Here is a 15335-nt window from a genome sequence, read left to right as displayed (position 1 = left end):
CGCCCTCCTCTCCTGCCAGGTTGAGCAGCTGAAGGAAGAGCTAACTCACAGCCAATCAGAGAAGGAGGAGATAAGGCAACGAGCCAATGAGCTTCAGCAGGAGGTGTCTGCAGTAAGAGACACACCTCTGTGTCTGTTTGCTCTTTCTTTCTTGCTTTTCCTTCTGTTTCCTAGGCTGACGTCTAATAGCTGCTGCTTGATTATAGTCCCTGTAGAATCCCAGTAGTGTGACTCTGTTCATAGAGCAGTAAGCAACTAAAACTCTCTCAAATTATTCTGGTACTTTGTCGCATGTCTTCACTTTATTTTCATCCTTTAGTTCAAGTTTTGTTGGAGGAGTTAATGTGAAATGTATCAACACCCAGCAAAGACAAACCATTTAAATTGTTCCAACTTAGACTAGAAAACAGAGATCTGTGATCTCACCAATGTCACATGTGAGCTCTTTGGGTTTAGAGTTTTATGTTAACACACATTTCTGGCCAAAATAGTGAACTCTTTACTTTCTATTCTGTGGATGAGCAATGTCTTTTAACAGTAATAGTTGTTTCTAGCAGTCTGAACTCTCTAATGAAAGACTTCAAGCTGAGAATCCAGCTGTGCTTCACTGCAGTATGCAGTAAACTGCATCTAACCTGTCGTCTTTCTCCTTGCATGAAGTTTCTCTCAGCTAGTGGCCGGATCAGTTTGCTGCAGGATTTGCTGAGGTTTTTAACGGACTGACTTTTCTGTGTGTTTTAAATCATGTCAAGTTCAATCACAGAGCTCACTCCCAGTCACTCCATTGAAAAGCAGAAGAAACTTAATTATACTTACTTACATATCTTAGTCCGACTAAAATAACTCATCCTCATCTTATAGTACGAGAACATCACTGAAGACTATAGAGCAAGAGTGTACTATTACTGTCCTTAATAGTACTGGCTTCTATGGACACCTAACTCAGTTCATCTACTTGATATTTGAATAAACAGCCTAAGTACATACTGTGTATATTACAAGTGACACTAGTGACACACCTTTTCTTGGACAAAGTAGGACAGTGACAAACATGTTCTCTCATTAAAAATGGACCTGAGGCACTGCTCATTACTCAACAGTAAAAAGTATAGAGTGTTAAGAAAACTGTCTAACAAACTTATAAACTTAAAGTTAGTAGTCGTTGCAGTTTGGTGAAATATTATAACTCAGCATTTATGCCAATCTTACACATGCACATTAGATTAAGCGCTCACCTAGTTGGCTTGTAGGGTATTTTTATACATTTTAATACAAGCAAGTTTCCCCTTCCCTTCATGTTTGTGTGTGTTATTCAGATGGAACAGGCAAAGCAGGATCTGAGTCGTAAGGACAGTGAGCTGTTGGCTCTCAGGACCAAACTGGACACTCTGAACAATCAGTTTTCTGACAGCAAGCAACATGTGGATGTCCTCAAGGAATCGCTCACTGCCAAAGAACAGAGAGCCGCCATACTACAGACTGAGGTTTAACTAAAACGTTTAACTAACTTTTTTGCTTGTTGCTGCACTTTATTTAATTGCGCCATTGTTATTTGTTTTCTAATTATATATATATATATTTCCACAATCTTATACATGTATTAATATGCGGACAGGTGGATGCCTTACGTCTACGTCTGGAAGAAAAGGAATCTCTACTCTCTAAAAAGAGTCAGCAGATATCAGAGCTGACAGAGGAGAAAAGTACTCAGCAAGGAGAGATCACTGACCTCAAAGACATGCTGGATGTCAAGGAGCGCAAAGTTAATGTGCTGCAGAAGAAGGTAGGAGGACCTAAAAATACATATGTTTACACTTTATATTCCTTTACTGTTTTTATTTAGCATTGCTTGCTGATGCTACTTACAGTAGTAGTGTTTTCCAAAACTATGTGAACATGAGCTTGTCATGTAATACTAGAACCACTAGATGGAGCTGTAAGACTAGAAGATTAGATTAGAAGCTGAAAAGTACAGACATAAAGAGATAGACAGGGATTAGAAGGACAGATGGATGCATCGTATTCACAGAGGTATACTGTCGGTACACAGGAATCCAGTGTTACAAGTGCTTTCCGCATGTTTTTCATACTTTTCAACATGTTGTTTTGTGTGTGAGCATCTCTTTGGTAAAACTGTCAGTTAGTGAGATGGGCAGGAGTGACCCCCTGTCTTTTCTGTCTCGTACACCTACACAATTTGTTGTTATCCTGACAAGAGTTCTGCTGGTCAGACATGTTAGTGAAGAGCTTTCAGAGAGAGACAGAGAAGGGAAGCTAAAATGACACAGTAGTTTTGGATGGATGGATGTTTAGGAAAGCTTTGGGCAACTGTTTGGACAGTTACGTGAAATAGGATAAAACAAAGCAGTACTCAGTTCAGTCTTCCCATCACCAGCCAGAGGCTCTCCTGTTATAAAAACACGACCTCTTCCTTTTTCTCTACATCCCTCCACCTCTCCCCCTGCCCCTCCAGCTGTCACTTGTTTAAAAAAAAAAAGGGAGATTGTGAGCAGATAATTGATAGAGACAATCAAGCAGACAGACATACAGCAAGACAGAGAGGGGGAGGAGAGAGACAGGGTGTGTTTGAAATCAGATGCATGCTAATGAGTTCCTCTTGTTCAATAAATGATGACCTCTGTCGTCTTCAAATAGAATACAGTCCACTGTCTAAGAGGGAGACAGAGCTGCAGCTGACTCTACTATCTAATCTGCATTTCTGATGTTTTAATTTCTACTTATTTTGGATGTGGACGAATTAAAAATACCTTATTTTTGTCCATGTTTGTTCAACTTCCTCTTGTCTTTCCCTGCTCATGTTTTTTACTGTCACTCTTATTTAGCAGTAAAGTTAATTACCATGAGTTCATGGACAATTCATGATAAAGATATTCTTCAGATCTCCCATCATCCTCTTCTTTTTAAAGCTAAATGGAAGTTTTTGTATTGTGTGAGAAACATCATGACATAGATGAAGAGAGGTGTCAGCCAGTTATTGTTTTGTTAATGTATTCCAGTTCATTATCACAGATGATTGGGGGACTAAAATAGGACCAGACAGAAGCAATGACTGTGTGATTTATATGTATACGTGTGTGTTCGAGCGCGTGCGCGAGTGTGTGTGTGCGAATCATCCAGCTGTTGTCAGTTCCAGGAAGTGCAGACGCGATCAAAGACTCTCGCTGCCTCTCAGTGTCAAGTGTGTGTGTGTGTCTGTGCGAGGGAGAGGGAGTGAAGAGGGGGTGTCAGTCAAACTGTCAGACGAATAGTTGATTAATGAGGAGCTGGGAATGCTTTACTGTATGAACGCACACACTCCCATTCCCTATACTGTAAATGTGTGTCCCTCACCTGCAGTGGAGTCAAAGGTTACATACCAATCTCACTTTCTTTTTCTTCGTGACAGGTTGTCAATCGCTTGGTTTCCTTTCTGTTTGGCAAAAGAAAGAACAGACAGGCCAAAAAGGAGAGAGAGACTGAGAGTTTGCAATTTTGCCACCCAAGTTCACTTATAAAAAGGAATTACATAAGCTCTCAGTCTCAAGTTATTTCTGTGCTGCTCGGCCTTTTGTACTATCCATAGTTTAATGAAGACCACAAAGTTGACATAATGCCGTATCTTTGTCTATGATCTCTCGTCTTTCGCTCTTTCTCACATATAAACACACTCATTTAAGGCCCATGGAAAGAGTGAGTCCTTCAGCCATATCTGCTGATTGTGTGTTTTAACAGAAAATTAAGCTGCTACCCAATCACTGTGAGAGGAGTCAGGAGGAGGGAGCGTGTACTTGGAGTAGAGGTTAAAGGTAGTAAACCTTAGGGAGAAAGTTTATATTCCCCAGTATAGTGCCTCTCAGCCTTTTTGTATCTTGAAAATCTCCAGATAAAACTCACTTTTTACAAGCATTTGTCCCTTGTATTCAAGACAGTGTGGTAGGAGAAGTATTTGTGTTTCTAAACAGAAGATTATTTTGCTATGAAATCAGCTTTTGAGGAAACAATAAATAGACTTTGAGAAAATTTAGGTCAGGTTAGGTTAGGCTAGGTTGATAAATCCTTTTTTATCATGTTTTTGTCCTCTGTTATCTTTTGCTCTAAGACATCATATTTATGTGCACAACTAGTGACTCCAAACTATCTTACACTTAATTAGTAATAAGTAGCAAAGTTGCAGGTTAAATATTCAAGAATAATCACATCTTCAACAATCAACTGACTGATTTTGAGTTGTTTCATTTTTTATTCAATTTGATCAGTTCTGATGAATAAATAACAATAAATCAAATCAAATTCTGAAGTTTTGCTGTTGGCAGATCAAAAAGATTGTAGCTTATTATCGGTAAATACTACATACTAGATATACTGTTTCTGAGTGATAAGTAACAAGACATAGCTGCTGTGTATAGCTGCATGTATATGCAATTGTCATTAAAGGATAGTATTGCATTACATAAATAATTAAGTATCGTTCATCCTCAAAAATCCCCTTTTGTTTTGGGGATCTAGTTACAATGTGTTTCCCCAGTGTTTGAGTTTGTGATTTGTTTTGAGAGTTCATATTCTTGCCAACAAGATATCTTTTTCTTTGGTCAACAGGTGACTAATGCATCAAAAACAGCACTGTTTATGAGCATTTCTCCTCCTTTTCCCTGTGCAGATAGAGAACCTCCAGGATCAACTGAGGGATAAAGAGAAGCAGCTGAGTGGCCTGAAAGACAGAGTCAAGTCTTTACAGACAGACACCTCCAATACCGACACAGCACTGGGAACGTTGGAAGAGGCTCTGGCTGAGAAGGTACACATAGACACACACACACACACACACACACACACTGCTGATCAACCTCAGGTCAACTACGGTGCAAGGTTACATTAATAAAACCACTATGAGTGAAGCTGACGACCACCCAAGCGATGACCAAATGACTCCGTATATGGAAATGAACCAATAATCACATTGACTATTTAATTGTTAAATCATTCACAGTCTGTGTTCATAAACCATCCAACTCCCATCCACGCTATTGAACTAATGGAAACAGAACCAACAACCACACTATCTTTCACTATTTCAGCCTCATCATTCAGGTAACATAAGTCCTGAAACAGTTCTGAACCACCAGGATCCAGGAGTTGAACCAGCAACTGCCTGTTGTAGTCTTCAGGCTGCTCTTAGTGAGGACTGACTCTGTGAAACCAGCCAGTGACGCTTACACAAACAAGCAGCTATAAAGTGTTTGATTATAATAAAGTTTTTGCACTTCTATGTGCAAATATCTTACAGACTCTGTCTCCTTCAGACTTGCACACACACAGGAATCAGAGCCTTTAATTGTGCAGTGACTAATATTCAAGGTGTCAGATGGATGTGTGAGTGCTGGCAGGATAACGTTGCAGACGACTCCTGCTTCACTCAGAACAACTTTTCCCTTCACTTTAATTGTTTTGGTGCCTCTGGATATCTTTTCTTCGTGCTGGATTCCTTCCATCTTTCCATTCTCCACTTGCTTTTCTTTATTTAAATCTTTTCCTCATTTTCTCTGTCACACATATTGTTTGGAATAGCGAGCGCCCCGTTTTAAAATAGAATTGACTTCTATTAACTTTTAGTGCCTTTATCCCGTTCCATGCTTCAATTTTATTTCTCTTTCATGCTACTTAAAGTTCATTGTTTTAGTATATGGTTTGTCATTACAGCAATCTTTACTCCATTGAATAAAGTGTTTTTATATCGTTTTATGATAAATCTAAATCAGAAGCACTGTTCATCTATACCAGCTGAGTAGCTGCTAACACCACCCTTAATCATCCCATCTGCATGCCTAATCCAAATCCTTATGAAAAACCTTAAAGCTTTAATGCAATTAAATATCCTCACTTTCCAAAACAGTTCACATTTCACAAATCTAGCACTACAAGAACGCACAGAGAACAACCACCTACACACCACGGGCTTTTTGCAATGGTTTTGTGTATGTGAACTTTTGTACTTTCGCTTCAACTGGCCCTAGTCTTGTTCTATAGCTGGAGGGCGTCTATTGTGTTTTAGTGGTTGTGAATTTTACATCTTGCGCCAGAACTTATTACTTGTCCAAATGTGCATTGGCAGTTAGATCCTGTAAAAGCTGCCATGTACATAAAGTTTAATGTGAATGTTATTAGTATAGAAATTTGATATTGAGTGACTGTGAATGATTGTTCAGAGCGTAAGCTCTGATTTTAATACTTTGTTCTTTTATCCTCTAACTTGATCACCTTTCTTTCCCCTTTCCATCTTTCAACTTTTTCGCTTTGACTTTACTATTTCTCCCCACCCCTTCCTTCTCATTTCCTTCTTCTCTGTGTTCAGGAGCGAATCATCGAGCGGTTGAAGGAGCAACGAGAGAGGGAGGAGAGAGAAAAGGGGGAGGAGGTTGAGACCAGCAAGAAGGAGCTGAGGGAGTTGAGGGAGAAAGTCTCCCAGCTGCAAGCTGACCTGGCTGACCGTGAGGTAGAAGATACACACACATCCGTATCTGTGCAATAATTCAGAAAAACACAGTCTCTCCATGTCCCCGTCAAGGAAACATGATTGATCTATCACTGTAGAACAGATTTCAGATACTCCCAAAGTCCTCGCGCTGAAGGACAACAATGATAAAAGTATCCTTGACAACAGTATGCAAAAGCAGAGGCATACAGGGAGAGACAGTGACCAAGCATTTTCAGTCTTCTCTTCATACACCCAGCAGTGGTTTAACAGCACAGTAGGAAAGGTTCAATTAATCACTTCAGGAAAAGACAAATTTAGCCACCAACACATTTTAGCCTTATGTTTTTCAGGGTTAGGGATATGCAGGTGTAACCCAAGTTTGCAGGCTGTCTATTTAGCATACAGACATGCCAGGGGTATGAATCTTCGTGTGTATGTTTCAACAGAAGAACAAGGGAAAAAACAAGCATTCCTTTCTACACGGCTAAAAGTAGACGTGGGATTTGTCCAACAACAGCAATATATGTGTGTACCTAAATAGAATCGGAGTAAGCAGCAAGGTTTCTCCGACCAAAGCCCAGTCAAACATGATGATCTGTAGTCTGGAGTTGGTATTGTCAGTCAAGGGTAAAATTACATGTCTGAGTGTCTCTGCTTCTGGTCCCACTGGCTTCTGTTTCATTGCCCCTACCAAAAGAGGAAAAGACCAGAAAAGAAAGGGAGTGAGAAAAGACACACATCACAGCAAGACGTTTTGAAGAGACAGTTATTCTCCCAATTATATAGGAATACCTTAAAGGATAATTCCAGTTTGTTATGATTTTATTTTATTAGTTTTGTTCCGTAATGACAACAACATTGTATTTAATAAGTTAATTGCTAAGATGTAAGAATTTTGTGACAACAAAATTGGTATTACTCTTTGTGTTGATTGTGCTTTCCCTTCTCCTCCAGTCGTCTGTATTGGATTTGAAGGAGAAGGCTTCCTCTCTGGCCTCCTCAACTCTGAAGAAGGAAAACAGGCTGAAGAGTATGGAAATCAGCTTGGAGCAGAAGAAAGAAGAGTGTGTCAAACTAGAAAACCAGCTCAAGAAGGTTGGCCAACATAGCGTCTCACAAAATCTTCGTAAAAACGTAGAAAGACTGAATTGTTAGTGATGTAAGGACTTATATGAAATATGAAAATGAGATGGTTTCACAGCAGTAGAGACTGCAAAAACAACATGATTTAGCACCAGGCTACATGTAGAAAACAGGTGGACTAAATGGTTTGCAGCAACAGTTGTTTTTTTTTTTTCTGGTGATGGCCAATAAAAGCAAATATTAATCTCAGTGGTGAGGAACAGCTTAACAGAAATGGAGGATATAAACTAAAGAACCTCTCTGTCATCTCTTTCTCCTCTTCCCTTTTTCCCTTAACTGTTTTCCAAGAGAGATTACTAGTTGTGTGCGTGTGCGTGTGTGTGTGTGTGTGTGTGCTTGTATATGTGTGTTTGCATATCACATATTCTCTCCCACACGGCAGCCCATAAAACGGTGTGTGCGTGATGGCTTGCTGACAGCCTTACAGTCATTTTCACAGAGTGGAGAAGACAGCAGCACCACCACACCCTCACTGTGTATGTGTGTGTGTGTGTGTGTGTGTGTGTGTGTGTGTGTGTGTGTGTGTGTGTGAGTGTGAGTGTGTCAGGATGTGACACAAAGAGAAAGCTAGAGAAAGGGGGGAGAGCAAGAATGTGTATGAAGGTGTCAGTGGATCTCTGGTGTTTCTCTCATCAGAGTTTATTTCTTAGCCTCTGTCTGTTACCATGGATGGAAAAAAAACTGAAAACCTGTGTATGTGTGTGAATTGATTGGCACTGTGCATGTGACATTGTGTGTTTTTTTCTTGTCTCATTTACGTCCCTCCTTTTCGCCCTCTCTCCCTTTCTCCCAGGTCTTCTTATAATATCATCAGACACCCAAACATTTCCTCTCCCCATAAAGACCTGTAAAAACTGTTTTACTCTTCCAAGACTAATAGGGTTTGTGTATTGTGGGACCAAGGCATGTGCACACACAGACACACACATGTGCACACATAGTCAATCTGTCCCAAGAGCAACATTTGCTTCTGGGAAACACACACAGCTGTTCTAACCTCTAAGCTGGCTATAGCTTGTTTTTTTTCTTTGTTTTATTTCTTTGTTTTTTTTATCAGCAGAGAGAAGACAGACACTGCTGCTCATTAAAATTTGCTATTTACTTTATCAACCCTTTTTCATGCTCATTTGAATCTGAAATCGTAATCTTTGAATCTTAATTAAAAGCTTTATGTGGGTTTGCGTGTTGGTTCAGTTTTCAGATTATTATCATCACTTTATGGCCACACACATCCAAACATCGAGGTGTGCCCTGCCATCTGAAGTTTTGTTGTGAGAAAAATGGTGTAAAATAAAATAATATGTTTGTTTGCTTTGACCAGTTGATCATCTCCATTTCAAAGACTATTTAAAGCTTGTATCTGCCCCTTAAAGACTGATTTGTGAATTTGGTTTTATTTACTAAAGACCATTATGCTCTTGAATACAGCAGTCTGAACAAGACTGTGTCATGTTCATCAAATCCATCAAACTTATCTTTAAAACCCTATGTTTTTATTGGCCCATCCTTTCAGTTTGAACTTAACATTTTAATCAAAGGTGGCCTGCTCATTTTGAAAGATATAGCCGGGTTTATTTTTAATAATTAATTTCTGCTTCAGGCTCAGAGTGCAGCAGCAGAGTCTCAGGCCAACACTGAACTCCTCGAACGCATCTCCTGCCTGGAGCAGGAAGTGACCCAGCACAAAGAAGATGCTGCAAAGGCCCAGTCCGAGGTGGAACGACTTTTGGAGATCCTGAGGGAGATGGAAAATGAAAAGAATGACAAGGAGAAAAAAATCCATGAACTGGAGAGGTGAGAGAGGAGGAGAGGATAAATATACATTAGAATCATCAGCAATGATGGAAAAGTTTTGAATCTCTCATAGAAAAGACACAAAAATGACTTTGTACAAGAGTTTTAAACTCAGTTTTAAGTTACTGTACGTACTGTTAGAGACTTTGATAATCTTCTCTACAATGCTCCTCCATTAGCGTTTCTATTTTCTCACCCCTTACTTATTCTTCTTCCCTTTATCTTCTTTTATTTTTATTTTAATTCATGCATCATCAATCATCTCTTACTTTTCTCATTGGACCTTATTCACATGTACTTTTGTACATGCGATTCTGCATTGGTGTGAGCGTGTTTGTTTGTTTGTACGTGTGCAACCATCATACCCCAGAAGTCCCTCTGCTTCTCATCTGTGGCATTCTCAGCAGTCGCGAAAACAAGCCCCTCAGCAGCCAATGGGGGGGCTGGTGTGGGACTACCTGGGCACGTGAGTGGCTGGTGACCCTGTCAGTCAATTTGACCGATGCACGACGACACTCACTTTGCTTGTCAGAAGACAGGATATGAGACCACTACGATAGCAATCACTCCCATGTGGAAAAGTTTATGGAGTGAATCACTGTATCATGACTTCAAAAGAGAATGGTTGGCAGTATCAAGATAAACTGTGATTTTATATTGTATACATACTTTAAATAGTAATTCATCATGGGTTGATGGCATAATAATCAGCAAGTGTTAGATGTTCTTACAACCATCCCCTTAAAGAACTGAAATGATTAGTTGATTAATAGGGGTTTGGCAATGAAGAGAAATATACAGACGGTAGATGAAACTATTAATAAATAATTAGGTTTTTCTAACAAACAAAAAACTCATCTTGGGGATCTTGGCATATTTTCTGACATCTTAGAGTAAAAAAATAATTAAATGATTAATTAAGGAAATTATGAGCTTAATTTAATGAAAATAATCATTAGTTGCAACTTTATCTTTTCATAGCGAATTACATTAAAGGAAAATAAAAGGAGATCCTTCATGTTCCCCAGCCTTTTCCACATGGGACATAGAGTATGTTCACTAATAATCACCATCAAAGAGTTGCAGCATTGGTTCAGTGCTGCCCGAGCTTCTTTGTTTTGGCTTATCTGGACTGTTTGCATATTGAAAAAAAAAAAAAAATCACGCTCAAGTTCAGTGATCTAGTTGTACTTCCATATGTGTGATCAGCAGAGATTTTTGTCATGTGTTGTGCTGCGGTATGACAAGCCAAACTGCTCTGAAAAGTTTTTCAAATGAGGGCACACTTTGGCATCAGAGTCTCTGCTGTGCAGCCTGAAACTCTTTGAGCCTCTGTTCCTGTCAGTGATGCAACTCTTTCATTTAATGGCTGTTTTCACGCTTCACTTTTGTTTTACTTTCAGCCGCGGTTGCTTGACTTGCAGAGTTTAACACATTCTTTTTCTTTCATTAGGAGTCTGGGCAGTTCACTAAGTTTTCCGACGTCTTTGATGTTAACAAGAAGTTTTTCTAACTACATTTCTACCTGCCTGTGTAATTGTGGGTCAACCTGTCTTTTCTCTTTGTGACCCTGTTTACCCCTTAATTTTAAAATGTGTCTTGGACAGTCGGATCACATGTTCAATTTACATCTCTTTATGTACAAGCATCTCCAAGGTACCCAGCAGACGACTAGTGTTTACATTTCATGCTGCGTCACTTCAGCTACTATAGGTCATACATTTGGATCATCAGTGTGTGCAAGGGCCACCTGCACCTAGCCTGCCATTGGACCAGGGTCGGGCAGTCTGGCAAGTGGTTTTAGTGATCAGATCACATGAGGGGTCATTTCTACTTGTATTTCATGCTGCCCACTTGTAATCTGACCGACCAAGGCGCATTTTAAAATTGAGTGTTGATGGGGTCTATGTCTAAATATACTATCTACCTCATAAGCCAATCTTAACCTTAATTTGTCTTTAGTCTCTGTGTAAACACGATTGTTTGTCTGTTTGCCTGCATGCATGCCTGCCTCCACGTTTACCTGTATCTCTAAGAATCTGTTTGATGTTTTTCTGTCTGTTGTTCAATGTTTTCTGATGTTTGTCTGTTTTTGTTTTTAGATTTTTTGAACAATAGAAAACAAGAGTTTCAGGAGATAAAGTCACTTATTTAATGAAGATTTGATTGTGCTGGGTGAAGAAACATGGCTTGGGCTGTGTTTATGGAGATTAGGTGATTCAGTGTAGTTCTGGTGCACATTTTGGACCACGATAGCGTTTGCAGTAGGGCCTGTTCAGACCCACTCTTATTGCAAACCCAGACGGAGTGCAATTATTGTGCCATCACCTGGCACAGGTGTGCACCCACAGCGACTGCTCCAAAGTCAAAAAAGTGTGGCTTCTTTCTGTTTGCTGCACTTTCATCAACTTCCTATCATTATTATTTATCAACATCCTATTCGAGATGAATATATTTTCACATATGCAGAGGAGGAGACAAGTGTAAATTAATTTACCAGCCCAGAGATATTCCAGCAGCCGCTGCACCAATACAGATCAGCTACCTACCTTAGCTCAGCTACCAGCTACCTGTTAATTTTCACATATTCATGGCAACTGTTTAACTTCCCATCCTTCACAGAGATGAACTTTTTCTTTTTCCAAAGTCTCAGTCTCTCTCTTTTTCACTTGCTACGCCACACTGGTGGTCACAAAATGGCCCACCAGCATTGGTCATGCCCTTAACACCTTCGGCCACAGAATTTAAATAAGGTCCATAACGAGTTTGGATATATTTTAGTAGTGAGAGTAAATTTGTCCCTGAGGATTAGATAGATCAGAGTAATCTGTGGATATGAAAACTGCTCGGTCTGCCTGTATGCCTCTTGATGCCTTTGATTTCTGAACTATAGTATAATGTCTGTCTGCACCTTCTCTGTTTCTGGCTCTTTAATCTTTTCTGCTGGTTTATTCCTTGGACAGGCTCTCTACGCACTCCCACTCTAAACTGTCTGTCTTGCTTTCTGTCTGTCTGTGTGTTTAGTATTTGACTGTAAGATTAATTGTTGTTAACGAATTTAGGGAGATTCAGTATTTCCTCACTGTGTCTCTTTCTGGCCAGCAGAAAAACACAGCTATTAATAATTCAGCACCTGCTCACTTTAAACTGGTGGGTTTTCACTATATATGTGTGCTTTTTAGTCTGTAGGTAGCCGCAGATGCAGATTTACAGCAGGGCTAAGTTTGTGAATAATATTATGATGTAACTTAATAACATTTAAAAATGTAGATGAGTGTTCATATTGGACTTTTTCAACTCTTACACAATGTGCATTTGAGAGATTTATGTAATTCTCTCAGTGGATTGCAATAAAATAAAAGCTTCTAAGCAACTGATATTTAATATCTGAATTTCAACCTGCTCTTGGGAAACTGGAAAGGTATTGGATTTGGGTTTAGTGCTGTGTGTTTGAGAACAGCATTCTACAATAGTAAAAATAGGATTAAGCAGACTATAAGAAATGTAGCATTACTGTAAATTTATTTTTCATTAGTTTAAAAACAGTGTGTGGTTATATTTGCTGGTACAAGGACATATGATACTTTTTACACCTTTGCTTTTAGTGGTTTCCTTTAGCTGTTAGATCTATGATGAGAGTAACTATTCCTCGCTGTTGTAAAGCTGTGGCTGAGCTCTGACATGCCAAAAACAGAACTGAATCAGAACTAGGCCCCATTTTTTTCTAAAGAGCACAAGGCTCAAATGACTAATGCTGGATGGTCTAATCCTAGATTAGGTTATCTGGTTATGTTGGAGTGGATTGTCTGCCTGCACCATGATTGCGTGACCACTGGTCTGAAGTTGCCTGTAACTTCATAAAATATGTGCAACTTAGTTAATGATGTGCTTCTTGTAGAAATACAGCGCTAGACAGACCTGCTGTGCCGAGTTATGATAGCTAAGCTATAACTGGACAATCATTTTTCAGTCAGTTGATACAGCCTTATTTTAGTTTGTACTCCTGCTTCAAAGCCTTGTGTCCAGGTACCATTAAGCCAACAGCAGTTCATCACAGATGTCAGTCTTTGTAACTGTGAAAATATTGTTACTTTATAATATTATATTGTTGGGAAACTGTCCACGGATAATATTCCCAGTTTAGGATTGTAATAATATATTGAATAACTGGGCTTTTTTTAACCTACAAGCTCTGACCATGTAACATTAAGTGAAGTAATGATATTGCCTTTATTCCAGGGCCACCTAACCCTGCGGTGAATTAAAGATTTAGCCTCAAGCTAACAAGTATGTCAGAGGAGGACGCATTTGCCAGTGGCCAACTCTTTGCTTGGCACAGGGCTAACCCTGGGCTATGAGTGAGCAGCAGGAACATTACTAATGAAAAGATCAGATGTGGGTTAAACAAGGGCAAAAAATCAAGCCTCTCTCTCTCCCTTCTAGTGTAAATCCAGCTGTAATGGTACCAGGTTATTTATTTCAGTAACTAGGATGGTAATTGGAGCAGACTGAGTGACTTCACACTGAGGGGAAATGGAGCTGAAAATCTGCCCTGATGGCCAAAATAAAGGATTTGGATGTATGAGTGGAAAACAAAGAGAGAAAGAAAGAGGAAAAGGGACAGGAAGGTGGTGTTTTAGAGAGGAAAATGGCGAGACAGAAATATAACGGGTGGGGACATAAATAGAGAATGAAAAAAAGAACAGGTGAGAATAGAGAGAAACTGATAGGAACAACTGAAAAAGTAAAAAGAGGGAGATGATTTGAGAAAAATAAAGAAATGTGAGTATTAACCTGAGTAATGGGGAATTATATCATCTTATTGCGTGTTACATTGTTGGACTGTGATGGACAATTTGTCTCTGGCATGCTTTTATTAGTCTGCTTTCACCCAGGACTTTGGGCTCAACCAAACACAAAGAGTTATTACATTACATTACATTACAGTCATTTAGCAGACGCTTTTATCCAAAGCGACTTACAAGGCATTACAAGGTACAAAGGTAGGCAGGGCAGCGTGAGGAGGTCTTGCCTAAGGACCCCTACTGGAGGTAGCCATAGCTGGGATTTGAACCCCAGTCTCCCACATGGGAGGCGGTGATGTTACCACTACACTAACCAGCCGTTATTGTTAGGAATACCTTAGGGGTCAATCAATGTAGGAAGTAAATCATCTTCAGATTTCATCGTTAATATTTGCGTTTCTCATGCCTTTTGGTGCAGACTTCACAAATCCCCAAGTTGCATACTTTTAAATTGGCCCCTGTGAGAAGCTAAATAAGTTATCAAGCAAAACAGCGAAGAAAACGTTAAAGAAAGAATTTATTGTGAGCATGCTCTCGCTTCATACTTTGATTGGCTAATTGCTTATTTTCTGGGGTTTATAGTTGCAGTTTTGGCAGTGTGTGTTTAGAGGTCAGGTGAGGTGAACTGGTCCCTCATAGCCCTCAGTGCTGTATTGAATTACCTGCACTTAACCTGTCTGTGTGACTGTCTGCCTGCCTAACTGTTTGCTTGGTCATGCCTGTCTTCCTGTCTGCCTGCAGTTTAATTACTGTATGTCTCTTTCTGTCTCTCTGTCACTTCTCTCTCATCTCGTACCTCTTTGAAGAGTGATCAAGCTGGCCAATCTAACGCTCAACTCCTGTCTCCCCTCTCACCTTTCCCTCTCTGTCTCTCTTTCCCTGTCTTTTATCTTTACAACGCCATGCTGCTTCCTGCTCTACCCAGTTTTGCCTCAAGGTTAGTACTGCATGCCTATTTTTCTTCCATCGCTGTCTGTCTTTCTCATCTCTCTCCTTCATTGTCATACTTCTTGTCCTTCATCAAGACACTCATCTCTTTCATTCTGTCATAAACTCTGTTTTTAATCATTCTCCTCATGTCTCTCTGTCTTTGAAGGAGACACCTTGACTTTCACTCTGCT

The 15335-nt window shown here is 39.7% G+C and overlaps 1 protein-coding gene across 11 annotated transcripts in view; it reads left to right on the top strand.

The window, feature by feature from the left end:
• The window catches only part of LOC113163662 (ELKS/Rab6-interacting/CAST family member 1-like), a 95156-nt gene that overhangs the window by 25005 nt on the left and 54816 nt on the right, over nt 1-15335 (top strand). For 6 of the 11 annotated variants that reach the window (XR_003298920.1, XM_026362458.1, XM_026362453.1 and 3 more), the window contains 8 exons: nt 20-112; nt 1317-1484; nt 1616-1783; nt 4658-4795; nt 6350-6490; nt 7427-7567; nt 9216-9409; nt 15140-15151. Coding sequence is in view for 8 of the 11 variants with exons in the window: in XM_026362458.1 (XP_026218243.1) it covers nt 20-112; nt 1317-1484; nt 1616-1783; nt 4658-4795; nt 6350-6490; nt 7427-7567; nt 9216-9409; nt 15140-15151 (1055 nt within the window). In the remaining 3 variants the exon portion in view is untranslated. The remainder of the gene's footprint in view (nt 1-19; nt 113-1316; nt 1485-1615; nt 1784-4657; nt 4796-6349; nt 6491-7426; nt 7568-9215; nt 9410-15139; nt 15152-15335) is intronic. The other 5 variants (XR_003298921.1, XM_026362460.1, XR_003298922.1 and 2 more) reach the window with 3 other exon arrangements.

The sequence above is a fragment of the Anabas testudineus genome, chromosome 23 (assembly GCF_900324465.2).
Source record: "Anabas testudineus chromosome 23, fAnaTes1.2, whole genome shotgun sequence".
Lineage (NCBI taxonomy): Eukaryota > Metazoa > Chordata > Actinopteri > Anabantiformes > Anabantidae > Anabas > Anabas testudineus.
The sequence above is the reverse complement of the archived record's forward strand: the minus strand, read 5'-3'. Positions and strand labels throughout refer to the sequence as shown.